General features: G+C 47.2%; 1 protein-coding gene across 3 annotated transcripts; it reads right to left on the reverse strand.

Moving 5' to 3' along the window:
- Positions 1-1,279: 1,279 nt before the first annotated feature.
- Positions 1,280-27,092, reverse strand: PPM1F (protein phosphatase, Mg2+/Mn2+ dependent 1F). Of its 3 annotated transcripts, XM_029571413.1 has the most exons (8): positions 26,137-27,092; positions 22,510-22,767; positions 19,813-19,931; positions 11,124-11,323; positions 9,607-9,795; positions 8,772-8,915; positions 6,489-6,582; positions 1,280-4,820 (listed from the first exon to the last, which is right to left on the reverse strand). In XM_029571413.1, the coding sequence occupies exons 2-8, from the start codon at positions 22,704-22,706 to the stop codon at positions 4,429-4,431; spliced, it is 1,335 nt and encodes a 444-aa protein (XP_029427273.1). In that variant the 5' UTR covers positions 22,707-22,767; positions 26,137-27,092; the 3' UTR covers positions 1,280-4,428. The 3 variants fall into 3 exon arrangements, with proteins under 3 accessions (XP_029427273.1, XP_029427274.1, XP_029427275.1); XM_029571414.1 differs by lacking the exon at positions 26,137-27,092 and having other exon boundaries at positions 22,510-23,532; XM_029571415.1 differs by lacking the exons at positions 22,510-22,767; positions 26,137-27,092 and adding an exon at positions 21,820-22,503.
- Between the last annotated feature and the right edge of the window lie 898 nt (positions 27,093-27,990).

Consider the following 27,990-nt stretch of genomic DNA (forward strand, 5'->3'; position numbering starts at 1 on the left):
ATAATTTAACAGTTCTGAACTTCCCTATCGTAAGAGGAATATAAAGTTAGAAAAAGCAGAGAGGCACAGGCCTTTGAGAAGAACGAATGGCATGCATCAGTAGGAGGAAAGACTTCGGAGGTGAGCATGGTCTGGCAGGTATAAAGTAACATCACATCGATTCAATCCATGTACTCTCCCTGGCATTTGGACACGTGTTGCCGATAGGTTCCCCAGTCAAGCTCAGGTGAAGTAGAGAATGAGTGGAGTCGTCAACAGTCTTTCTTTAATCAGCAAATCACTGATAAAACCATTGTACATAATGCTAGCAGAGTTACACCAACTTCTGGAGTGGAGCGGCCTAGTGGTTAAAGTAGTGGCTGCAAACCAGGGAAGCGAGTTTAAATTCCGATGCCTAGGCAAGTCACTCTCCATTGCACCACATACAAACTTAGTCTGATTTACTCGGCATATTTTTTCCATAGACACAGAATGGGAGAAAAGCCTTGGTAAATCAGGGCCTTAGATAGTAAGGCCTCTGGAGGGGGGAGGGGGACGGGACAGTGAAATATTTACAGTACCTGAATATAACTCGCTGAACTACCAATGAAAAGGTGCGAGCTACATACAAATAAATAATAATAAAACATCTCAGAAACAGTTAAACACACCGAGGTGCAATGCGTGTAAATATGAGATGGCGACACATGCCGGAGATGCACGGCATGGAGAGTGGGGAGAAGCAGCCATTCTCTGCCTCTAACAAAATCAGCATGAGAAAAGGACCAGAAGCACAGTTTGGGATGAATCGCCTTCAGCTCATTGGAAAGGTGATCCAAAGTCAGAATAAACCCAGTTCCGGGCATTAGTGCAGGGGCTATGAAGAAATGCTGATTCTGATCAGCCCGTTCTCTCACAAATGCCACTTTGGCATAGACTGCAATTACTGAAACTAAATAACAGATCAGATTAATTAAAGGCTGCATAATTTATTCATTCCTGATCTCCGACTCACAGATCCTGTGGATGAGTTATGAAATCTCTTGATCAGCCCTTCCTATAAACAGTGCGGGTACCTAAAAACTGTATGTTTCCTGCTCATGTGATATCATGAGCAGGAAACATACAGTTTAGGTACCCGGGCTGAGGTACAGAATGGACTCTTGCTTACTGTCAGATCTGCTAAAACAGGTGCAGCAGTAAAGACTTGCAAACTGAAGGACAAACTCAGCTACAGCTCAATTAAAAACAAACAAAAAAAAAAACCCCAACCTCTATCATGAGTCCTAGGTCTAGCCACCATGCTGCTTCCTCCTCCTCCACCAGGGGCTGTGAGCACTGCCTCTGCAGCATCGAAGCAGGGCCCTCCATGGGGCAGTGCCTAGAGCTGACCCACATCATGACTTATTCTAACCAGTGGCCTGACCTGCTCGCACATGAAAGTAGGTTGCAATACAGGACAGGCTCCTCTGCTACTAGTGCCTCACTGCAAAATTACAGAACAGGAAGGAAAGCAACCAACAGATTGCATCTTTCCTAGTGATAAAGGTAACACCACACTGCTACATGAAATCAGACGTATGCATAAAGCTTTATATAATGTACAGACAGCATGAGTATGACATTTTAACAGTAAAAAAAAATTTTTTTTTTTTTTTTTATTTATAAAGTACAGCTCAGTCTTAAAGCAAATAGATCACATGCATCACCAAATTTAAAAAAAAAAAACCACATATTTGTAACACTTTTCTTAAATGAGGTCTCGAGACTCTGCCAGTTTATACCCACTGGCAGAATCCAGAATAAACTGGGTCCTTGGTTTATCACAGAGTTAAGGCACTTTTTCTTTCCAATCAATATAACTGTAATAGACACAACAAGGAATTTCTCTCAGAGGTTTAGGACAATCTGATATGTCTGTGCTTCTCAGCAATACTGAACTCCACACATTGGGATGTAAGAAGAGTTTCTTCATTGTTATGAGTCATTTCTGTGATTAACACTGGTTCAGCAGAGAACTCTGCAAAACAGCTTTATGTCAAATCAGCCCAACTATCAAAGTCAGGACGTTGGTATAAACTGTAATACACTAATGGCAAATGTGGCAGCCAGCAGTCTGCGTACAGAGCTCCTGTGAGTCAGTGCTGTCTGGAGTCTCACGGCAAGGAGAAAAATGGCAGTTTCCTGCTTTAAATCTCTACGAGTGCTAGAGGTGGCCACAAAAATTATCTTCAGGTCTGTCCCTTTTGCCATTTCTATTGTTCAGATTAAAAATAAAACTTTAAACCTGTCCACCCAGCCAAGCAGCATGCACAATTAGCAGAAATCTGCCTCTAGCAGTAAAAGACATGTTAGGTTCCTTATTTTACAGCTCCCCTGCAAGTCCCCTGAACCTCTGCTGGGAGCAGCCATGTCTATGTCTCGCTGGACCCCATTGGCCCATGCTGGTAAAGCAGCCATGACATCACAACTCCATAAACCAATCACAGCTAACCTGGACACTGTTCTGACCAGGGCTGAGCAGTACATAGAGTTTAAAGCAAGGAGCTGACAGTTAAAGTTTTGGTATCCAAAGGAGGCATTTTACTACTGGAAATGAATATGAATTAAATATTGCACATAACACAGGTTAATACTGAAATTGGTCACTACGCTTTCTGAGAACAGCTTCTGCCGTGCTGCCATCACACAAAGTCTGAGAAAAGGAGAAGGTAATTGTTGGTGCCAATTAGATTTAAACAAACTCCAGGGAAGAGATGTTCTTTCTCTCTCTCCCTCCAGACATTTCTGAACTTTCTGCAGAAGGCATTAGATTACTGGGGTCTTGAAAGGTCATGGTACATCACCCTCTCTGGAGACTTGTTATGCTGGTGTAAGAAATGAGGTCACAGCTGTTCTCTTAGAACCCTGCAGCATGAGATTTTGGGGTTCACTATGGCCAGATCTCGCCCGTCCCGAAAACCAACCCACTCATAGCTTCCGTGGGTCCCTCTGTTCCTGAGGAAGGCAGTGGGGATGAGGAAGTCTATTGGTCTTACAAAATGCAGACCTTGGGGAGGATAGTGAGGCCACCAGGACTAAACTCACCAAGAAAGGAGGTGCCCGCAAGAGCAGCTCTCAGAGGAGGAGAAAGGGGCTTCAATAACCAGCAATGCACCCAAGTCTCTGCCATCAACATAACTCCTAGGAGAAGTACAAATATGAAAACAAAACTTGCAAAAGAGAGAATACCTGTGAATGTTTCTTTCCCCCAGCAAAAAACAGAGAATTAAACTGCATGCCACATGACCCCCAACCCCCTTCCCACCTGTTAAAGGCACCTACCTGACCCGTTAAAAATGTCCTCGTAAGAGGAGAAACGCAGACTCAGCTTACCATCCTAATTAAACCCAATAACAGTGAAAATGGTTTTCCAAACTTTAGAACTTGTAGCAAGATCTAAATAGAAATCAATAATACTGAAATGCTTTAGCGTGAAGCCCTCGGCATGCACCAGATAGCAGCTATAACCAGCCGCTCCCGAACAATTGCAGAATTCGGTCAAAGAGCGAGCAACTGGCATAGCTCATTAGCCTTCGTCTCAAATGCGAAGAGAGCCCCCCTCCCCCACCATCCACCATCACCACCTACCGTGAGCTTCTGGCTCAGACCATGGCTCGCCAGCAAAGGATTATACTGTTTCATGACTGGCTGCAAGAATTTGCTGTGTCCCCCCCATTCCAGTATTCTCCTCCCATTAATGCTATTCTTTTCTACAGGGAGGTGGCACCTTTTTGCATAGCCGCTTACAACTCCCCAACTGCAGTTGTTCTGCTTGGATTCTCAGAGCAGATTCTAGGTTGCAACCCTGCTTTTTTTTTATCCATACATCTGTTCTATCAATTCCATAACATTTTTTTTAAGCCTGTTTCTCTTAATCATCTCAAAACTTGGCAATAGCAGGTAATCTCATACCATTCAGAGGTGAGGAGACGACATTCAGCAAATCTAAACTGGAATCCTCTCCAGAAGGTTCTCCCTGAAACAGCAGGGACTACGCCCAGGGCTCGAGGGTTGCCCTTCCCTCCGAGTTCCACCTCATTCTGGGTCTCTTTCTACAGAATACCAGCAACCTGGGCACAGTCCCATGCTACTTTGGTATGAAATGCAAGGTCCATCAGGTTTCTCCTGGATGCAGGGTCCAGCCCTCAGCAGCCAATTCTGCACTTCCAGAAAACATTTTATTCAAGCCCTTCTCTTTTGGGATCAGCACGTTGAGATAACAGTTGTAATTGTCTGTCCTGAAGGCTTTAAGAGGTGAGAGTTTACTTCTCCTTTTCAGCACAGTGCATGTTAGTCTCTCTCCCCTACATTTTGTCCTGCTTACAACAAATCTCCAGCGCAAGTTGAGTTTTATTCTTGCGCGCCCTTGGTCTCCTTTCTTTTCTCCCACCGTGTCAATGATTTTCCTCACGGCTTGTGCGATCCGCGCCCTGATCCCTCCGCTTCCGTGCTGAAGAAACTGAACAGCGGCTCGTCAGAGGGCTCCGCCGTTGCGCAGCTCCCCGCGAGGGTCAGGCTGGCAGCCAAGATGGAGCGAGGGTCCCTGAGGAACACCACCATCACGGTAATGTTGTCGCTGGATCCACCATCTTTGGCCGCCAGGACCAGCCTCTCTGCGGTCCTGGCCCCATCTCCGCCACTCTCCCGCAAGTGCTCCAGAACCAGCCCTGCCACCTCGCATGCTCTCACAGAATCAAAGAAGCCATCGCAGGCCAAGACAAGATAGTCTTCTGTGCCCAGGAGCTGGAAGGAGGCCCCATCAGCCACGCCAGAGATGTAGGGTTTCTGATCAATGTCACCTTAGGCAGGAGGCAGAAAAAGACAATGGGCTGTAATCTATCCTTTTTTTTTTTTTAATTAAGGGCAAAGGAGACAACAGTCCTGGCTTCACCTGTAAAAGAGATCTGGTTACTTTCCTCTCTCCATGCCGATGTAACTAAAGAGGAAAGCTGATCCTCAGCTGGTATGCAAATGGCGCTCCGCCTCCCGCCGTATGGGAATTGGGCTCTGCCCCCTTTCCCTATACTCATCAACTTTGCCCAGTCCACTCTCTACTACCACATAAGGAAATTGAGCTCTGCCTCTTTCTGGCTGTACTCTTCAGCTCCTCCTCTCTCTCTCTGAATATAGTCAATCCATTCTCTACTACCACACAGTACCCCCCCCCCCCCCCCCCGAGCTCAGCTTGCACTCTCTACTACCACACAGTACCCCCGAGCTCAGCTTGCACTCTCTACTACCACACAGTATCCCCCGAGCTCAGCTTGCACTCTCTACTACCACACAGTATCCCCCGAGCTCAGCTTGCACTCTCTACTACCACACAGTATCCCCCGAGCTCAGCTTGCACTCTCTACTACCACACAGTATCCCCCGAGCTCAGCTTGCACTCTCTACTACCACACAGTATCCCCCGAGCTCAGCTTGCACTCTCTACTACCACACAGTATCCCCCGAGCTCAGCTTGCACTCTCTACTACCACACAGTACCCCGAGCTCAGCTTGCACTCTCTACTACCACACAGTACCCCCCGAGCTCAGCTTGAACTCTCTACTACCACACAGTACCCCCCGAGCTCAGCTTGCACTCTCTACTACCACACAGTACCCCCCGAGCTCAGCTTGCACTCTCTACTACCACACAGTACCCCCGAGCTCAGCTTGTACTCTCTACTACCACACAGTACCCCCGAGCTCAGCTTGTACTCTCTACTACTACACAGTACCCCCGAGCTCAGCCTGCACTCTCTACCACCACACAGTACCCCCGAGCTCAGCTTGCACACTCTACTACCACAGTACCCCCCGAGCTCAGCTTGCACTCTCTACCACCACACAGTACCCCCGAGCTCAGCTTGCACTCTCTACTACCACACAATACCCCCCCCCGAGCTCAGCTTGCACTTTCTACTACCACACAGAACCCCCGAGCTCAGCCTGCACTCTCTACCACCACACAGTACCCCCGAACTCAGCCTGCACTCTCTACTACCACACAATACCCCCCCCCCCCCCGAGCTCAGCTTGCACTTTCTATTACCACACAGAACCCCCGAGCTCAGCCTGCACGCTCTACCACCACACATCTCAATTATGCACTTCCAACTTTTCACAGAATGTACCCATTCTTGGGTGGGCTTTTATTACTGGTAGTAAATAAATACTAGCAAACCCCAGACCTTAAAAGAACCATACACCCACCTCAAGGGTCTGCATTAGAAAAAAGAATCTAAAACTATGAGAACACATACAAAAACTTTCTTTCTGGGGACAGTGCTATCCTGTGATTTTCCAACCCTCTGATCTACCATAGCCAGCAGCTGATTATCTGAAGAAAGTAAAACTACAAGTCCCAGCATGCAATGGGTAGAGAGCCAGAACTGGCTCAACCTTTTTTCCTACATACACGGAGCCATATGGTAACCCTAATCCCAAGTCCATTTCTCCTTTGGTGAGGGATCACTTACCAATAGCTCTAGAGACAGCCAGAGTCCCATTCACCCTCCAGCACCCCATGTGTGTTACGCAGCCACCGAGTGCCTCGATCCTCTCCTTCTCATCCTACAACACACCAGCAAGCTATCAGGTGTTGGAATGATTTCCCTATGAGGAAAGGCTGAAGAGGATAGGAATCTTCAGCCTGAAGAAGACACAGCTGAGGTCTTTAAAATGAGTGGAGTGGAATGGGTAAACATGAATCTGTTTACTCTTTCAAAAAGCACAAAGACCAGGGGACACACAATAAAGTTACTAGATGATACATTTAATATAAGAGAAAAATGGTTTTATTTAACGCTTAATTAAGCACTGGAATTTGTGGCCAGAGGATGTGGTGAAAGCTGTTAGTGTAGATGCGTTTAAAAAAGGTTTAGACAAGTTCCTGGAAGAAAAGTCCATAAATCATTAAGGTGGACTTGGGGAAATCTAATGCTCATCTCTGGGATAAGCAGTTTGAGAGCACAGAGGACAGGATCACCTTGCTGGTGGCTGAAAGGAATCAGTAAGTTCTGCTTGGGAATTTTTTTTTTTTTTAAGTATTGGGGAGAAGTAAACTATTGGGGTATATTATTTCGTGTGCTTGTGCTTTAAATAGTAAGGAAGATAAACAAAAATTAGTGTGTTTGTATTTACCAACCCTCCCACCCACCCCTAGCTCATCCTTTAATTTATAGGCAGGTGCCACTTTCACACTTAAAAAAAAAAAATCAGCCTTTTAACTTTACTTCACGAATTCCCCACACCTTTTTGAGAGTTTGATCATTCCCTTGTAGGCCACTGCCAGTTATAGAGTGAATTCACTAATACATTTAAAAGACCCTAATTAGACACATTCCTACTGCCATAGCAACCTAAAACTTAACTAGGAACTGAACACATTTAAGATGAAGGTAGCAGTCCAGCAGCAAGAAGGGGGCCTCCCAGTCTTTTGCATTGAGTATCACATGTATGATGTTTTACCCGCATCCAATGCAAAGAGCAGAGACCAATCTCTGGAGGCTAGAGTGGCAGACCTGGAGGAGCTGAGGCAGACAGACAACTATATAGATGAAACCTCCAGGGACACAGTAGCCAAGTCCCAACTCCAGTCTGGCAGCCCTCAAAAAAGATATAGCTGCGATGGAGAAGGTACAGAGAAGGGAGACCAAAATGATAAAGGGGATGGAATATCTCCCCTATGAAGAAAGACTAAAGAGGTTAGGGCTGTTCAGCTTGGAGAAGAGACGGCTGAGGGGGGATATGATAGAGGTGTTTAAAATCATGAGAGGTCTAGAACAGGTAAATGTGAATTGGTTATTTACTCTGTCAGATAATAGAAGGACTAGGGGGCACTCCATGAAGTTAGCATGTAGCACATTTAAAACCAATCTTTTTCACTCAACGCACAATTAAAACTCTGGAATTTGTTGCCAGGGAATGTGGTTAGTGCAGTTAATGTAGCTGTGTTTAAAAAAGGTTTGGATAAATTCTTGGAGAAGTCCGTTACCTGCTATTAATCAAGCTGACTTAGAAAATAGCCACTGATATTACTGGCATCAGTAGCATGGGATCGACTTAGGGTTTGGGTACTTGCCAGGTACTTGTAGCCTGGATTGGCCAATGTTGGGAACAGGATACTGAGCTTAATGGACCTTTGGTCTGACCCAGTATGGAAAGTCTTAAATCTGGATTCCACCTCACAAAAGACCTACGGCACCCGAATGTGATCCGCTCTGAAGTGTCAGGAAAGGTGTAATATAATAAAAGCACTTAAATTAAGACTCCTGGCAATGGTCTCCAAAGGATGAAATCGTAATCTCCCTGGAAATGAGTGCACTGTTAGTTCCTCTGGTGTCCCATTGTCTACAATGAGAGACAAACCCCACTGACCCCCTACAGTTAGTGCAAGTTTGTCAACAGCAGAAGATCCCGACACTCCTCAAGCCATCCCAAGCCTACCCGCCCGCCCTCCCCATCCTCTTCTGGAGCCTAAGGCAGGCAAACGTCTGGACCTTTAATGACTTTTGGCACCGTACAAATATGCTTTCCCCATCACACTTGCTGCTTACTAATACAGTGCTTTACCGCCTATGACCTCATTTCCAGAACAAGAAGCAATTATGTCATAGAATTCTTGCACGTCACTAATGGTTTTACTTAGCGGGAGTAGAGAGGATGTGGAAAAAAAAAATATGAGCCATCTTAAGCAACAATAAGATTACTGGCAAGAGGTTTACCAATGACCAGCACCCCCGGGGACGTCACTCTCTTACCTCTCGCTCCGGCTTGTGGGGGTCCATCAGCTTCACTGCTTTACCTTGCCGTACTAGCATGACCTGGGAATCTCCCAGCCAGGCTACGTGTAGCCCTGCCCCCACAATCATGACTGAGACAGCAGTGGTTCCGCTGCGCAGCCTCTAGGAGGGAAGAAGAGCATCAGCACTCGCTCTCGTCATAGGGAGAGGAAAAGCATGTGCGAGGAGGTGCCACGTCCTGAGGGGGCTCACACACTGACATACCACACTGTCCCTTCACCTACTCAAAATGCAGTTCTTAAAGCAGCCAGGGTCCAACGCTCAGAATCAAAAGAACAGACGTGCAATAGAGCAGTACTAGCTCTGGCTGCATAAGACGCTCGGCAGCTAAGACCCAAATTAGAGGTCGAGATGCTCTGCAGCCCTGCTTGGCCACGTAGGATGCAGGACAGCTTCTTTCTAAGCAAAGTTACTAATGTACTGAATAAAACTGGAGCCCGAGGAGGCAAGAGCACTTACAAGCTCACACCCCAATCTCAGGTGCTCAAGCAAGATTAACACTCCTCTGACCACCAGACTTCACCTCTCTTCCAAGTAACTAATTCATTCAGGTCCTGTACACTCCCTCGCTCCTTGTGGCTCTTCTATCCTGTACACCCTTCTCCTTGGTCACCCTCTGTGTCCCATGTGCCACCTGCCCCGCTCCTCTGTCACAACCCTGACCTATGCACCTGCCTGGCCTACTTCTTATTCACCACTGTTCCCACGCACCTCTTTTCGGTCAGCTTTCTGTCCCATGCGCTCCCTTGTCCCTCTCCCATGAACTCTTCATTTCCCATGTGCCCCCCCTCACCTCTCTCCTGGCTCTCTTCAGGAACATATCATCAGTGCGCTGGAAGGATCCCCTTAGCGCTTCGGCTGGGTTCGGCACTAGCTCTTTGTGACGGGCGACGTTTGTGTGAAGGTGTGTTGCTGCATAGTTGGCAGCATCCACTCCACCATGGCCATCAAATACAGCAAAGTAGGCCCGAAGAAGTCCATCCTTTGGGAAGAAACAGACATTAAAGATACTAAGATGCACTATTTAACTGCTCGTGTTTGCAAGTGCACACAGTAACAGCTCACAACTGGGGCACTGAACATGTCCTCTCTCAATATCATATGTGTGGACAGGTGCATACAGCAACGAGAAACAGCGTAGTATCATTTAATGTAACATCTGAATTACTTTGTATGCTGCTAGAACTTGTTCCCAAGGACAGGGCTATGGCAAAAACTTTCTGCTAGCCCTGGGGCACTGGTAGAAATGTTTTTTGGGGTTTTTTTCAACTGTACACGATCCAAGTCTATTGCAAGAAACCAGGAAACAGTAGATACTGGGGGAGGTGTGCATTTAATTTCCACCACATACTTCACTGCCAGCATACTGGTGTGCATTATAGCACTGATAGGGTTAAAGCTGGAAGGTCTGTGTCACTGGCACAGACTAGGAGAGAGCCCTATATATATATATCTATATATATGGGAACGTAAGGCAGGCTGTGGAGCTCCAGCAGGACATATTTCTGCACGGCGTCTGTTGCAAGTTCACTCTGTGTGAATGATAAAACAAAGCAACTCTCTCCCAGCGAGATCCACCACTTCAAGACACAAGGTCAGTATCCCCCGGGGAAACCCTCCCAGCAAGATCTGCTGTTTCAAGATGTACGTTTTACTGGTTATGCAGTATATACATTATGCAGACTCCCTTCCTGACAGAATTTACTACTTAAGGAAACACAAAGCCACACACACACTCAGAGTCAGCACACAATAAATACCGGGATAAGCAGTGTTTATCATTAATGCTAAGTTATATTCCAGAAAGCAAGGTAGAATGCACAGATATAGCAAAGGCAATAGCTGTACTAATAATGTAGTACAAATACTCTCTTATGATTAGGGCATCTGAGTTGCTTCTGTGGGTGAGGATTCTCTCTCACCATCTGGCCCTCTGCCATCTCCCTTCCCTGCCTCTGTTAGTTATACCCTATCCGTCCGTGCATCTTAAATCATGTTTTGAGAAATGCATACAATTTCCCAAAATTTCTCTTGCAATTCTAACTCCCTCACAACAGATCCTGCACATCTGGTGCTTACTTCTTCCATTCTCACATTTGTTATAGTAACGTGACGTGTGTCAGTGTGAGAACCCCGAATCCACTAAAGGCCTAGCTTCTGATTACATCCTTGGCCAGAGTAGTCAGACGTAGGCTAAGCAATTCCAGGAGTGTCTGACCCAGAAGCTTCTGGACCATGTGTCACATGGCAGGTGGCTGTCAAGGCATGTAGAAAGTGTATAAGTACTGAAGGATCCTAGCCATGACTTACTGTAAGCCCAAAGAGCTGATTGAACTCTGGGAGAGAGACATGCCGGTCCTCCATCTTCCGGCGTGCGTTCCGGATGGCGTGGACAGATACCAGCAGATAGCGTCCGAGCGGGCAGAGGGGTGGCAGCTGCTCGTGCCACTCACCGCATGTCTCCTGGAGTTTGTTCCACCAACAACGCTGCATGGCAGCTGCATCCAAAACTGAGGACACCAGAGGCAAGAGAGGCAAACATCAAAGGAGACACTGCCTCGCCATGCCCCCAACTTCAAATTACATGCACCGACCAAGACAATCTACAGAGGAAGGGTTAACACAGTCTGCAGCGGGCTTAGGCAGAGGATACAGCACTCCGGCATGAATCGCTAACCCAGAGGGCAGCGCTAGGTATCCCCCATGTCAGGTTTTATCAAGAGCTACTCACACTGCTGCTAATGGCTGGGGGTCATTTCTGATTTGCAATCCAAAAAGCCATCACTATGAACATTCAAACCTTTTTTTTTACAAAAGTGATTTTCTCAATTATCAAGTATATTAAATATTTATCATGAAGAAGGGAAGAACCTCAGAAATGATGCAAATGAGAAACAGGCTTTATTTTTATTTCAAATATTTCTCACCTGCTTATCTATAATCCTAGTCAAGGGACAAGTAAAACACATCTAATTTAAACTGACATGAACAATGTCATCTGCAATTTTCTATCACAAGTGAAAAAAAAAATGAATCCTTTCTTTTTCAATCAGTGCAAGCAACTACAGATCCAAATAAAGATACATATAGGGAAAAAAATATAATATAGAAAAACAATCTCATTGGTCTCTAATGAATCCACATTATGAAGCGGGGGAGAGCGAAAAGTAAAAAAGAAAAAAAATCCCTTTTTAAGTTTACTCAACACAGAAATATTTTTGTCACAGAACCTGTGCAAAATATTTGAATGTCTTAAGGGCAATTTCTTTATCTCTATAAAAGGCTTGCACTGGTCAGTCAGACTGTTGTGTCTCTCTGTAGCCACCAGATGGTGCTCAGAAAAATGGAAGGTGCAATGTGCAAAGACAATCAGGCTGAGTCAGTAAGGGGTAATAATAGCACGTGGAAAACGCGCGTTCAATCCTCCCGAAACTAATAGCGCCCTTAACATGCAAATGCAAATGTTGATGGGCCTATTAGTTCCGTGCGATACAGAAAGTAAAATGTGCAGCCAAGCTGCACATTTTACTCTCAGAAATTAACGCCTGCCCAAAGGTAGGCGTTAATTTCGGCCGGCACCGGGAAAGTGTACAGAAAAGCAGAAAAAGCTGCTTTTCTGTACACCCTCCGACTTAATATCATAGCGATATTAAGTCGGAGGCCCCAAAAGTAAAAAAAAATTTAAAAAATCTTAAAAAAAAAAAAAATCTGCCCACGTGTTGGAAGATGGACGGTCAGTTTTGCCAGCGTCCGTTTTCCGAACCCGTGGCTGTCAGCGGGATCGACAACAGATGCCAGTAAAACTGAGCATCGGCTGACAAACCCACTGACAGCCGCCCCTCATACAGAATCACGCGCCCAGGAGAGTGGCCTGGGCGCGCGTCGGGAGAGCGGGTGCTCACCTCGGAGCACCGGCTCTCCCGCGCATTCTACTGAATCGGCCCGCATATGATCTGCCTGCAAAGTACTGTCGCATCCGCACACACACTGGCGGAGACCCCATAAATATAAACACACAAACACCAGGCACTTTTCACTAGTATTTTTTTTTAAACAAGAAAACAGTCTATGATGCAATTATTCACTGCAACAGAAGGAAGCCAGCTCACTTCCTGGAGAGGATCAGAAAGCAGCATCCTGTTCAGATGCAAATGGACATTGTCACATTTGACAACAAGAAAGCTTTTTCTGTGGCTAATTGCATTATTCCTTGCTGCAGCTTCTGAGGTGAAAGGTGGGCCATGTGGGAATTTGATTTTCCATCTTAGGTGGTATTTTGAAATTCCCAAGTCAGCTGGTCTTTACATTTGAATAGCAGGATGCTTCCTTCTTGATGCTCTTCCGGCATCCTTCTTGATGCTGGCTTCCTTCAGCTGCACTGAATAATTGCATCATAGACTGTTTTCTTGTTTTAGAAAAAGAAAGAAACCAACATTAAGACATTCAAATACTTTGCAGTTTTTATAAGAAAAAGAACTGCAGTGTTAATGAGAAAATTGCAGATGTAATTTTCTCACCTGCGAGATTTCTGGGGTTTTCCCTTCTTGATATATTTGATATTTGAGAACTTTGCTTTTCCAGCGTTTTGAATTTTCAGTGCACTCGTAGTAGCCTGCCATTTTTGTCCTTTGACAGTTCTGATTTACACCAGCAGAGGGCGCTGAGCACCACAGTACAACACATACAAGGGACGAGCAGCCTGGGGCCTGACACCCAGCGGGACGTGGATTTCTCCATCTCAGTCCTGCACCTTGGCACTAGAGGCTGATACCCCACAGATCAGCTCAGGAGACAGAACCCATCATCACTCCCTCTCTCCTCCCCAAGAAAGTGAGAACCTCTTGCTTTTACAGTGCCTGTCCCCGAGAAGCTGGGAGCTCCCCGTCAGCCGGGGGCTGGTAACCACAGCCAGGAGTTAGAAAATCCTGCTGCAAATATTTCAACATGCTGCAGTACTTATATGGCACATTTCCATACATTTCCATAGAATTGTAGAAGAAATATTTAAAATGAAAGATTATCTATCATTTTAAAAACATTCCTTTAAATGTCTACACCATGTTCTGCAGTTCAACAGAGTCACTTTGCTCTCTCACACCCCCCCTGTTTCTCCCCTTCTGTGAAGTGCTTCATTTCCTCTCACCACCCTGACAATTTTGCACTTCTTGCACCTCTCTCCTCCTCATTCCAGCCTCACCCCTCTTCCTGCCTCCATTTCCTCCCCCCCCACCAGATGCAGAGCCACGCCCACAGTGCTGACAGCAGCACTTACTTGGCATCTTGGGTGGAGCGATTCCTGCTGCCATGGGGGGGGGGGAGGAAAAGCCGGTGGCAGGAAAGTGGGTGGCTGGAGAGGATTTTAGAGACCACTGGCTGGCACCATCAGCTGATGGGTTTCCCGCCTTCTATGAGAAACAGCAAATTTTGCAACACTTGCCACAATATCGCAGGAAAGCAGGAGCCCCTTTTATACATGGTTAGGAGTATATTTACCATCCTGCGGATACTAGGGGCTAAGTAAATGTTAACACTTGTAGCTCTAACAGTCAATGACATCACAGATTGGCATGTGAAACCCATTTACAAAAGAAGGGGCCGATGCAAAAAAATCAGCGCAGAAGACGGGCGCTCAGTGTTGAGCACCTGCTTTTCCTAACGGGTGCCCGCAGCCACCTCTCTGGGGCCCGAGACTGAATATTTAAATAAGGGAGTCACGCTGCCAAGGAGGTGCTAGGGACAAATGTGCACCCGTAGCACCTCCTTGGCAGCGGGTGCCCAGGAGAGGTGGCTGGCAGTGGATTAGGAGAAGGACCCTCGATTTTACGAGTGTCCATTTTCTTAACCTGACTGCCGGCAAACTTCTTTTTTTTTTTTTAAACCTTTTGGTTCCTCTAACTTAATATTGCCATGATATTAAGTCAGAGGATGTACAGAAAAGCAGTATTTTCTGCTTTTCTGTATACTTTTTTGGGCTGCTCAAAGCAGGCGTTAATTTCTGAGTGCAAAATTGCACGGGTCGGGCACACATTTATTTTGGGATATGAGAAGACTAGCTAATGCCCTCATTAACATGCATTTGCATGTGATGAAAGCTATTAGTTTAACGGAGGATTGGACACGTGTTTGGGACGCACTAATCCCCTTAAAGCATAAGGGGTTGTGGACATGCGTCCAATCAAGAGTTAAACAGTGCATTTGGCTGAAGTCATCCGGAGGAATGGTTCCTGACACAATGCCTGCAGATCAGAGATGCAACATGCCGAGCATATTACCACCTTTTTCAAGGTTAATACATGCAAGGAAAAAATGCACAGCGGCCGAAAGGAGGGCTCTGCCAAAAAATCCAATACTAGATTAAGATTCCACAAGGGAACCGGCCACCATAGGGTTGGCTAGAGGTGTTTCACCCCTTTCAGCAAAAAAACGGGCCTTGTCCGGATGAGCCGACAGGCGGGTTCCGTTCACCTTGCCCCTGAAACAGGAGAGAGCTGCTACCCAGACCTTCAAGGAGTTAAGGGTCAAACCTTTTTCAAGCCATCCTGCAAAAATTCCAGAATTAGTAGGATTTTCACCACCAGAAAAGGGGGAAGGGGCGGGGGGAAACAACACTGTGTTACTCGCACCAGGCCTCAAATACTCTTCAGAACCTCACATGCGCGGAGTAAGGTGGCAATTACTGCCGCAGAATATCCTTGCTTCATCAGGCGAGTCCTCTCAAGGGCCCGACCATAAGATAAGAGTCAAGTCGGATCCTTGTGAAGGACAGGTCCCTGCTCAAGCAAGCCCCTATGTGGTGGGAAGCACAGGGGGGTGTTCTCCACCAGGAATCTCCGCATGTCCACATACCATGGACGCCTGGGCCAATCTGGAGCTACTAGTAGGACTAATCCCTTGTGGTGCTTGATTCTATGAATGACCCTGTCCAGCAGGGGCCATGGAGGAAAGGCATATAGCAACTCTTCTTCCGACCAGGTCTGAATGACAGCTTCGATCCCCCAGGGACCACTGATCTCTTCTGCGACTGAAGAATCGTGGAACCTTCAGCCAGCAGGTCGATGGATGGGAGACCCCTGTGATCTACTATCAGCTGAAAGGCTTTGGCTGACCACGTTTACTCTCCTGGATCCAGACTTTCCCTGCTTAGAAAGTCTGCTTCGACGTTGTCTTTTCCTGCAATGTGGGAGGCTGAAATCATCTGTAGATGTGTTTCCACCCATTCCATAAGGAGATCTATCTCTCATGATACTTGCTGGCTCTTGGTTCCACACTGGTGGTTAATATAGGCTACCTTTGTTGAGTTGTCCAACACTATGCAGACCGCTTGACCCTGAAGTCTTTGACTGCATTGTAGACACGCCAATCTGACTGCCCAGGTTTCCAGGTGGTTGATGTTTCAAGGGCCTCTTCCTCAGTCCAACGTCCCTGGGCCGTCAGTTCCTGACAGAAAGCTCCCCAACCCCGGAGGCTCGCGTCTGTCGTGAGGACCAGCCAGTTCGGAGGGGTCAGGGGAACACCCCTGCCCAGATAAGCTTCCTGCAGCTACCACTGGAGCCGAGAGCATACTCCCATCGGTAAGTGGAGGCGAATCGAATAGTCTTGAGACTGTGGGTTCCAATATGACAGTACTGGGAGCTGAAGTGATCGTATGTATGTCCTTGCCCACAGCACTACTTCCAGGGTTGCCGCTATCAACCCGAGAACCTGGAGATAGCTCCACACCGGTCGAGTGTATTGTGCTCACCAACCAACACACTTGGTACAGCAACTTCCTTATCCGCATAGTCGGAAGGAAGACCTTGCCGTGCTTGGTGTCGAATCAGACTCCCAGATATTCCAAGGACTGGGAGGGTTCGAGACTGCTTTTGTCCAGGTTTATGACCCAACCAAGTTCCTGGAGCAAGGAGGTCACCCTGTTGATCACCTATAGATCCTCTTCTATGAACTTTGCCCACATCAATCAGTCATCCAAGTACGGGTACACCAGGATTCCCTCTTTTCTCAACACTGCCGCTACGACCACCATAATCTTAGAAAATATTCTGAGGCGATGGCTAAGACAAAGGACAGCGCCTGAAACTGATAATGGCGACCCAGTACTGCAAGCGTAGGAAACAATGTTCTTGACAGATTGGAATATGTAAGTAGGCCTCGGATAGGTCCAGGTAGGTTAACAACTCTCCTGATTGTACAGCCATTATCATGGAGCATAGGGTTTCCATGTGGAAATGAATCACTCATAGATATCGGTTGATGCTCTTGATGTCCAGGATGGGGTGAAAGGAACCTTCTTTCTTTGGTACGATGAAATAGATAGAATAACGCCCCTTATTTTCCTGGGGCACAGCTACTGGGATTATAGCCCTCTTCCTGAGGAGGATTAACAGGGTATTCTCCATTGCCTGCTTCTTGTGCTGTGAGTGCGAAGGACATATCATAAATATGTCCCGAGGAATGATGTGAAATTCCAGCACATATCCCTCTTGTATGACCTCCAGTACCCATTTGTCCGAAGTGATCTCGACCCACCGTTGGTAGAAGAGTGACAGTCAACCCCCTATCTCCTTGTTCTGAGGGTGGGTTGGCAAAACTTCATTGGGGGGGGTGGTTTCGGGATGAACCTGAGCCTGCCCCGCTCTTGGGCCGTCGGCTCCAAAAGGACTGAAACCTCCTAAAGGACCGAGACCTCTGAAATGTCATGTTTCTGTAGGGGCAAAAGCATTGGGAGCCCTTGGATCAACCCTTCATAGGCGAGGGGCACTGTAACTGCTTTCGCTTGTCTTCTGGTAGCCGGATTATTAGAGATTCGCCCCATTTATTGGTTAAGTTTTCCAATTCGCTTCTGAAGAAAAGTGATCCTTTAAAGGGCATCTTTGTGAGATTTGCCTTGGAGGTTGCAATCTGCTAACCAATTCTGCAGCCATAGCTGTCTTCTGGCCTGCCACCACAGAGGCCACTCCTCTGGCCAAGGGGCAGACTAGGACCAAGCCTGCATCAGCTAAAACGTCGGCTACCAGGGCACAACAAGTAGCAATCTGTAAGGTCATTGGTATTGCATCAAATGCCTGTTTAGGGATGGACTCCTATTAATCTTGACCCATTCCCGGGAGTACTCAGGTCCAGGGTACTTCCAGTTAAGGCTGTGGCTGACCCATCCTCTGAATGGGAGGAGCCGGGCTTAGCAAAATCTGGGGAGGCCAACTCTCCCTGGGTTTTCTCACAGTGCTGACATAAGCAAGAAACCAGGTTAGACTGTGCAGCTCTAATCAGACAAGCAGCGCAGAAAGAAAGGTGCTTATTTTTCTTTGCTGCCGAAGCCACTGGCGACGGTAACAGCGTGTTCAGTCGGCTCATGCTTAAACTTTTATATGCACAGATTTCAGGCGCCTAAGTGGGCTGCAGCAAGGCACACGCACAGCCCGTGCGCCCGGCTGTACTTGTATTCTGTGCCTAGTAAGTTGAGTGCGTATGTACGCGCATGACATTATGTGCACAGTGCGTGCGCAGAGCTGACACGCACTGTGCGTTCAGACACTCTATGGTGGGCAATACAGCACACACAAAAACGCGTGCAAGGTGGCACCGCCGCGGCCTACCACGTGGTATGCCGACCAAGCGTAAAGCGGGGCCTAGCTCACCAGGGTTTAACCTTCTTGGAAGCCCATTTCCCCCCTTATCTCAAACGGGATCGGGAACGTCGTTGGTATGGCGCGCCGAGCAAGGAGACTGGAGGAAGTCTTACCAAAATCCCTCAAACGATTCTGAATCGAGAGGAATCCTCTTCTCTTTTTTTTTTTTTTTTAATTTACCTGGGCTCAGCGCTTACCTGCTGAGTACAGAGACAGTCTCCGGATGCAGGGTGGAGAAGGCTTTGGCAGTCACTGCTGCACTTGGCTTTCTGCACCCGCTGCTTAAGCAGCAAACTCCACGCCAGGAACCGGCTACCAGACCAAGGCAAACCTCTGAGGGATCTCGGAAATCACCTCAGGAATTCTTAACTGGGGGAGGGACCTTTAGGTATCACCACAGGAGAGTAGGGCTCAACCTTTTCTCCAATTTAAAAGTAGAATTTCTTCTTCCAAAAAGTACAGCGATCCCCATAGGGAAAGCAAGTCCACAACTACTGGAGACAGAGAAATACTGAAGGGCTGAGGTCACTGCAGGTGTGTATCTAGGGTGACATCAGCTTTAAAATCTGCCTCTGTCTCCAACTGCTGGCAGGGGAGCAAAACCCATTGGTCCTGAGTCTATCTGGCTATATGCTAGGAAAAATACAGTTTAATTATAGGTCCTCTCCTGAAACACACTCACCCACCCGCATAAACTTAACACGAACCCTCCTGGCCCACCAGGTACCCCACAAACCAGCTACCGCCACCATGAGCTCCATGCAATCATCCAGCGTTGCTTTCACAGCAGCACTGGTAGTATAATGTAGCAGTGCTCCCGTTAGAATAAGACTGTCAAAGTAATGCTGGATGTGCCAGGAGCTCCTGGCAGCGAAATGTACCAGCATTCCTGTCTGAATAAGACTGACAGCTGCCAGGTGTTGCTGGCAGCACAGGAAGGGATTTGGGAGGTGCTGGGTGGGTGCCTTCAGGAGGGGACCTGCATTTTATTTTGGGAATTTGGTGTGGGGGAAGGGAGGTTTTTCAGGTCTATAGGCCTGCTACGTTTTTGGTACATTTTGAAGGCTGGAGGGGAACCGGGTGCAATACCAACATCTGTTTCACTGGGATATGGCTTACAACTTAAGCAGCTAAATTCTTAAAAGTAAACTTATCCAAGAACACATTCTCAGATACCCTTCAAATCGAACTGGCCATATTCAAATATAGCTACATATACCTGGTTAACTATACGTCAACATTCAGCAGATTTTATCCTACTGATCATCCCAGATAAACGTATCCAGCTTATTTTTTAATCATTCTCGGGCAGCCCTACTGCAGGCACTACCTCTCCCCAGAAACCCTTCAGGGGAGCAGCTAGAGATACTCACGGGTGGCTTCCTCTTCCTCCTCTCGGTCTGGCTTCCTGATGAAGACAGAAAGATCCGCATGCAACAACTTCTGAATGGAAGCATGGGCCAATGCCGCAGCAAGCAGGGGTGAGGCATTCCTGAGAGTCACAGAGAGGAAAGACACAGCTGTTACACCCGCTGAGCAGCTGAGGGGGCGGCCATTACGTCTGAAGGGCTCTTCCTTAGCCTGAGATCTGAAGCATTCTACACAAACACTGCAGCTTGGGTCTGTTTAAATAAGATTTTCCCTCAGATTTACAGAAAAAAAAAAAAAAAAAGGTCATTACAATTAAAACCCAACTTAGTAAATGCCAGCGGCTAAAGACCAATTGGTTCACCCAGACTCCACCATTGAGACTATTCATTTCTGGTCCTCTCCCACTTGATCATATACATTCCCACACTCAAACCAACGCTATGACTTTTATTCACCCTCTCAGCCCCGTTTCCTAGCGCTGCCCTCTGTATCTGTCCCAAGCAAGCTTATATTCTGTTACAGTGCTGGCCTTGCTGGTGGGCTATTGCGGGCCTTGTCGGCTTCCTCTTGGCTTTCATAATCAAACACCCAGGCCTGCCTCCCATGCCTTGCTACCAAGTTTTAGAATAACCCACACAGCCAAAAACTAGTGAGGCTGCTGCCCAAAATATTTGGACTGCCCATGCTCGCTGATTTGTGTGTGTGTGTGACTGCTGCGGCAGTCAAAAAAGCAAACAGAATGTTGGGAATTATTAGAAAGGGAATGGTGAATAAAACGGAAAATGTCATAATGCCTCTGTATCGTTCCATGGTGAGACCGCACCTTGAATACTGTGTACAATTCTGGTCGCCGCATCTCAAAAAAGATATAATTGTGATGGAGAAGGTACAGAGAAGGGCAACCAAAATGATAAAGGGAATGGAATAGCTCCCCTATGAGGAAAGATTAAAGAGGTTAGGACTTTTCAGCTTGGAGAAGAGACGGCTGAGGGGGGATATGATAGAGGTGTTTAAAATCATGAGAGGTCTAGAACGGGTAGATGTGAATCGGTTATTTACTCTTTCAGATAATAGAAAGACTAGGGGGCACTCCATGAAGTTAGCATGGGGCACATTTAAAACTAATCAGAGAAAGTTCTTTTTCACTCAATGCACAATTAAACTCTGGAATTTGTTGCCAGAGGATGTGGTTAGTGCAGTTAGTATAGCTGTGTTTAAAAAAGGATTGGATAAGTTCTTGGAGGAGAAGTCCATTACCTGCTATTAAGTTCACCTAGAGAATAGCCACTGCCATTAGCAATGGTAACATGGAATAGATTTAGTTTTTGGGTACTTGCCAGGTTCTTATGGCCTGGATTGGCCACTGTTGGAAACAGGATGCTGGGCTTGATGGACCCTTGGTCTGACCCAGTATGGCATTTTCTTATGTTCTTATGTGTGTGTGTTTTAATTGTGATTGCTCTGTGCAGGCTGCCCCAGTCTTCTTGGAAGTCCGATGCAGTCACAGCCCGGCTCTTTAGGGGGTGTAACCGCTGGTTCCATGCAGGTTCCCTGGGATGACTGAGAAAGCAAATCTCTCACAAAAAACGTCAGTGGAAGCCCTCTGGGGAACAAGGCTGGGAGGAAAGAGCAAAAGCCTCAAGGAGAGGAAAGAGAGAGAGAGATTTGGGACTGCAGTGAGCAGAGAGGTGACGGCTACAGCACAAAGCTTTCTCTTAACCCAGAGTTACAAGAACTCATTATGGACAATATTTGTGTTCTAGCTGAGAAAGCTGATCACAGTTCAGAAGTGGGTGGACATTCAGAGAAGACAAAAGCACAGAGAGCTTGCAGCGGTCAGCAAGGAAGGAGATGGAGCAGGAAACGGGCCACGTCAGGAAACAGAGTCAAGCCAGCCATTGTGATAGCAAGGCTGCCAACAGGAAGCCTTCTGTGACTGTGCAGCAGAGCAGCTATATCTCACCACCCCCTGCCAACCCCAACCACACGCAGACACACAAGCTGCACACCCGGGCCCTTCCAGCTCCTGCCTGCTGCATTTCCCTGTAGTCTCCTCTGGCACCTTCATCACCAAGACTCACGAAACACGATCACTGCCGCACAGTCGTGCTCGTTGGCTGCTTGTGCTTTGGCTGCTGGTTGGGCATCATTAGGTGTGATTACTGTGGTTAATAGGAAAAAAGTGCTGAAAAAGCAGGGCGTGTACATATTGAAACAACAAGTTATTGTAGGAGATGGAAGCAAGTGAAGGGAAGAAAAGAGAAGAGCATTCCAGCTTGCTGAGTTCTCTGGCACAGGAGTTTTGCTTGGAAACATTTTTTTTTTGAGGCAGACTGCGGTTCTGTGCAGGAGCCAGGGGAGCAGCGAGCAGGCCTGGGGCAGGTATGTGAAGAATGCAGCATTCCAGGGACGTCTTCTTTCTGGATAAACAGCACTAGTGGCAGAAACCCAGAGAACTGCAGTCACTGCAGACTCACTGACCGAGCCCAGGCTTGCTGCAAGAGTCATTCAGTTCTGTTTATGCATTCTTCCACCCTGCAGACCCCTATTCAGCACCACACACATTCAGTTTTTACTCCTGTGAATCTCACTGCTCGTCCATGTAGCTTTCTTTCCCCAGCCACCTTCTCTCTCGGTCTGTCTGCTGAAGGGCAATTTCACCATCTGCGGCAGGGCCATCTCTCTCTGCATATACCTACCTGCCCTTTAGGAGCCTCAGTGCCAGCTCTGACATCTCCCCCAGCACCTCGTCCTGGCTCACAGTGCCGCTCTGGGGCTTCTGCCCATCTGGGCCCAGCAGGGCTGGGAACTCCTGCAAGAACGAGTCCAGGAAGGGCAGGACTTCTTCAGTTTCCTCTGCCATGCAAGCGTTTTCCTGCTTGGATCCAGATGTCATGCTCCCTGCACATGCAGGAGTGAGAGGCACTGCCCTCAGCACCCACACAGCCAGGCAAATGCTTTAAGGAAAGAAAAACAGATAAGATTAAAGCAAACAGGCTTCACCCACTCTAAGGCTCACAGATCTCCTGGAACCCGGCCTCAGTAGCATTCAAGTGATTCTGCTGTACAGCTCTTTCTGCTTATCCTTATCATAAGGGCAACTAATATTTTTGTTAGGAAAGTAAATAAAAGGAAGAGGAAAGAAAGACCATTATGGTTTTCTAAAGAAGTAGTTGAAAAGGTTAGCATTCATAAACTACAAGAGATTGCAGAAAGATGAAGAAAGCTGACAACATCTGGAAAAGCTAAGACAAGCTGGGAAGGCAGTCGGGAATGCAAAAATTCAAATGGAAGAAAAACCAGCAAATATGGTAAAATGGAGGACAAGACTTTTTTTTTTTTTTTACATACATTAGTGATAAAAGGAAGTGCAAAAGTGGGATTGTGAGAGTCAAAACAGAAGGGGAGGAATATGTAGAGGCTGATGAGGAAAAAGCAAAATTGCTTAACAAATATTTATTTTCGGTGTTCGCTGTGGAAGGGCCTGAAGCAGGACCACATAAAACAAACACAAATAAGATTGGAAGTGAGGTAAACCCCAATCGATTTTCAGAGCACTGTGTTCGTGAGGAGCTAACTAAACTTAGGTAAATAAGGTGACAGGGCTGGTTGGGATACATCCGAGGGTACTAAGGGAGCTTAGAGATACCTTGGCAGCTCCGCTGGTGACCTTTCAATGCTTTAGAGTCTGGAGTAGTCCTAGAGGACTGGAAAAGGGAGGATGTGGTTCCTATTCATAAAAGTGGAAGTAAGCGGAGGCTGGGAACTACAGGCCAGTTAGTCTGACCACTGTGGTCAGCAAACTAATGGAGTCACTGCTAAAACAGAGGATAATGTAATTTTTGGAATGCAAGATCCAAGGCAGCAGGAGGTAAATCTTGTCAGTCAAATTTAATCAATTTCTTTGACTGGGTGACCAGAGAGTTGGAACAAGGAAGCGCACTAGACATAGTGTACTGGGATTTCAGCAAGGCCTTTGACACGGTTCCACACAGAAGTCTTATAAATAAATTGTGCGTCCTTGGTATGGATCCCAGAGTGACTGACTGGGTTAGAAACTGGCTGAGTAGGAGGTACAAAGAGTACTGGTAAATAGAGTTTTCTCTGAGGAGGGGGTTGTTACTAGCAGTGTGCCACAGGGATCGGTCCTCGGACCGGTTCTTTTCAACATTTTTGTGTGCAACATAACAGAAGGGTTGTCAGTAAAGGTTTGTCTTTTTGCCAATGATACCAAAACATGTAACAGAATGGGCAGCCAGGAAGGAGAGGAATACACAAGGAGGGATCTAGCGAAGCTCAAGGAATGGTCTAAAGTTTGACAGCTAAGATTTAATGCTAAAAAATATAGGGTAATGCATTTAGGATGCAAAAAACCCAAGGGAAAGGTACAGTATTGGCGGTGAGATTCTTCTAAATACAAAGAAAGAGTGGGATCTGGGGATAATTGTATCTGATTATCTTAAGGTGGCCAAAAAGGGAGATAAAGCGAAGGTAAAAGCCAGAAAGATGCTTGGCTGCATTTGGAGAACAATGATCAGCAGAAAAGGTCTGCTGGTGAGACCTCTCACACAGGCCGATTCAGTAAAGTCCGCGGGAGAGCGGGCAAATGCCTGCTCTCCCGGCGCGTGCACAGGCCACTCGCCTGTGCGCGCGATACAGTATTTAAATGAGGCCCGACGGGAGAAACGGGCAAAAGGAGGCGCGCTAGGGACACTAGCGCATCCCTAGTGCCTCCTTTTTGACAGGAGCAGCGGCTGTCAGCGGGTTTGACAGCCGACGCTCAATTTTGCCGGCGTCGGTTCTCGAGCCCGCTGATAGCCACGGGCTCAGAAACCGGACGCTGGCAAAATTGAGCGTCCGGTTTTCGACCTGACAGCCGCCAGCCGACTTCCAATTTTTTCTTTTTTTTTAAACTTTTTTTTACTCTTCGGGTCCTCCGACTTAATATCGCCATGTTATTAAGTCGGAGGTGCTGGAAGAAATTAGCGCCTACCTTTGGGTAGGCGCTAATTTCTGAAAGTAAAATGTGCGGCTTGGCTGCACATTTTACTTTCTGAATCGCACACGAATACCTAACAGGGCCATCAACATGCATTTGCATGTTGAGGGCGCTATTAGGTTCGGCGGGTTGGACGCGCGTTTTCCGCCCCTTACTGAATAAGGGGTAAGGGAAAACGCGCGTCCAATGGCAGGTTAACAGTGCGCTCCGTCGGAGCGCACTGTTCTGTATCGGCCTGTTGGTATTCTATTTACAATTCTGGAGACCGCACCTTCAAAAGGATATAAACAGGATGAAGTCAGTCCAGAGGGTAGCTATTAAAATGGTCAGTGGTCTTCATTCTAAAGATTATGGGGTCAGACTAAGATCTAAACATGCCCACTCTAGAGGAAAGGCAAGATAGGGGAGATATGACAGAGACATTCAAGTATCTCAAAGGTTTCCACGATCAGGAGGTGAGCCTCTTTCAAAGGAGAGGTCAAGAGACAAGTTTGAAGGTGGGTAGCCTCAGGAGTAATCTTAGGAAATATTTCTTCACAGACAGCGTGATCGATGTGTGGAATAGCCTCCACAGAGGTGGTGGAGACAAAACCAGTACCTGAATTCAAAAAAGCATGAAATAAATAGAGGATCTCTGAGGAAAGTGATGAGAATTATAATGCTAAATTATTGGACAAGTGGGCAGACTGGATGGGCCATACAGTTTTTTTCTGCCATATTTCTTTTTATGTACGCTAGAAAATTTGGCCCTGACACCATAAAACTCCATTCTGCTTTTTCATTATTTGCTGCCCCAGTATTTCCCAGCACTCATTCTTGCTGGGTTCTCTCTTCTGCTCTGGAATATTCACAGACCATCACAATCAATCAGAAAGGCAGCAACGAGCTGAATATTCCCGTCTGTCCATTTGTACATCTGTCTGTCTCTCTCCCACCTCCTGCCCAAACTAGACCATTCCCTTCTGCATGCTCATGTGTCCGTCTCCATCAGTTTTTGCTCCCAGGCATGTCCCTGTGTATTTCCATCGGTCTCTGCCCCCGGGCATGTGCCTGTCCGTCTCTATCAGTCTCTGCCCCCGGGCATGTTACATTGCCAGCTCCGGGTGCATTTCTGGCCATGCTGTAGGCGGGTCACTCGCACTCCGCCCCAGCACAGCATGAGCATGGTCCACGTGCACTGCGAGCTTCCGGACAGATGGTTCAGTTTGGTTATTTTGGTCTGACGTTTGCTTTTCTTTGTAATTCATATTAAATGGTATGAGTCACCTTATTAATTCCATGCACGGGCAAAATACTTCCATATCATTAAAATCAATACTGTATTTACCTTATCAGAAGTAGGTGTCCTGTAAGTGAGCTGCTTTGCTTGTGTTCATTGCCCTTACACTCTTGATATTGCAAATGCTGGCGACACGATCACCTCTTCAGGACCCTAAAGAGAAGTTGAGGCCAAAACAATCCGCAATCACCAGGCAGGGGAGCACAGGAAAGGAGCCTTCGCTTCCAGCTCTGACCAGGGTCCCTGCAGCCGCGCCCAGCTCCAGCCCTGCAGACAAGACGCGCTTCCGCGCCCCGGGGCGGACCGCGCTCTGCTCCGCCCCCCACTCCTTCCCTCCTTCTGCCGCGGGTACGGCAGACCGAGGAGCGCACGCGTGCTCCGGAAAGTTGGCCTGCAGCCAGCTGCGCGCTGCAGACAGCGAACCCCGGGAAATCGCGGCGACTTCACACAGACAGAAGTCCCCTGGGCCCAGTCCAGCAGGGCTCTGCACCCTGCTGTGGAACGGTGTTGGCACGTCAGGGGGTAAAGGGCAGGAACATAAGCCATGCCAAGGTGGGAGACTCTCGCCAGCGCCAGACCCAGCAGTCACTCAAGCGGACGGCGCGGGGGAGCAGTGGCTGTCCCCCAGGCTAATAATGGTTTATGGACTGTTGCTCCAGGAACTTGTTCAAACCCTTTATAAATTCAGCTCTGGTAGAAGCTTTAATCACATCCTCTAGCAACAACTTCCCCAGCTTGATGGGAGGTTAAGTGAAAAAATACTTTTTATACTTTATTTAAAATCTTTTACTACTAGTTTCATGAAGGATAAAAAACTATTACCTAATTTTTTTTTACCTTTTATATGCCTTTTCTTTACAAGCTGTTTCTGGTTTGTGCACCTTTAACGCCCACAGCAGTAGCATAGCATTAGCTTAATACATCAAGAATTAAAACATTTTTTATAAACTTACGGGCTGAGACAGTAAAAATCGCACTCCTGTGCACGTGATACAGTAATTTAATTTATTTAAATGAGGGGCGGCAGTAAAAAGAGGCGCTAGGGACACTAGCGCGTCCCTAGCGCCTCTTTTCGGACAGGAGCGGCAGCTGTCAGCGGGTTTGACAGCCGACGCTCAATTTTGCCGGCGTCGGTCCTCGCGCCCGCTGACAGCCACGGGGTCGGAAACCGGACACCGGCAAAATTGAGCGTCCGGTTTTCAACCCATGGGCCTATTTCAAACTTTTTTCTCTTTTTTTTTTTTTACTTTTTTTTAAACTTTTGGGCCCTCCACCTTAATATCGCCATGATATTAAGTCAAAGGGCACAGAAAAGCAGTTTTTACTGCTTTTCTGTGCACTTCCCAGGTGCTGAGAGAAATTAACGCCTACCTTTGGGTAGGCGCTAATTTCTTAAAGTAAAATCAGGCCGATACAGTACAGTGCGCTCTGGTGGAGCGCACTGTTAACCCGCGATTGGACGCGCTAGCTTTACCTCTTATTCAGTAAGGGGTAATAGTGCGTCGAAAAAGTGCGTCCAACCCCCCTCCCCCCCCCCGAACCTAATAGCGCCCGCAACATACAAATGCATGTTGATGACCCTATTAGGTATTCCGGCGCGATTCAGTAAGTAAAATGGGCAGCCAAGCCACACATTTTACTTTAAGAAATTAGCACCTACCCAAAGGTAGGCGTTAATTTCTCTCGGCACCGGGGAAGTGCACAGAAAAGGAGTAAAAACTGCTTTTCTGTGCACCCTTCGACTTAAGATCATGGCGATATTAAGTCAGAGGTCCCGAAAGTTTAAAAAAAAATATTTTTTTTTGAAATAGGCCCGCGGCTCGAAAACCGGACGCTCAATTTTGCCGGCTTCCGGTTTCCAAACCGGTGGCTGTCAGCGGGCTCGAAAACAGACGCCGGCAA

Source organism: Rhinatrema bivittatum, chromosome 11, assembly GCF_901001135.1.
Source record: "Rhinatrema bivittatum chromosome 11, aRhiBiv1.1, whole genome shotgun sequence".
Classification (NCBI taxonomy): Eukaryota; Metazoa; Chordata; class Amphibia; order Gymnophiona; family Rhinatrematidae; genus Rhinatrema; species Rhinatrema bivittatum.

What these genes read in the sequence shown, in the direction of transcription:
- PPM1F (XM_029571413.1), bottom strand. Translation starts at nt 22,706, where the DNA reads ATGACATCTGGATCCAAGCAGGAAAACGCTTGCATGGCAGAGGAAACT. An exon ending in TGAAGAGAGCCAGGAGAGAG is followed by an intron (nt 8,916 to 9,606) that starts GTGAGGGGGGGC and finishes CTTCCCTCCTAG; the next exon opens with AGGCTGCGCAGCGGAACCAC. An exon ending in GGCTGTCTCTAGAGCTATTG is followed by an intron (nt 4,821 to 6,488) that starts GTAAGTGATCCC and finishes CTCCTGCCTAAG; the next exon opens with GTGACATTGATCAGAAACCC.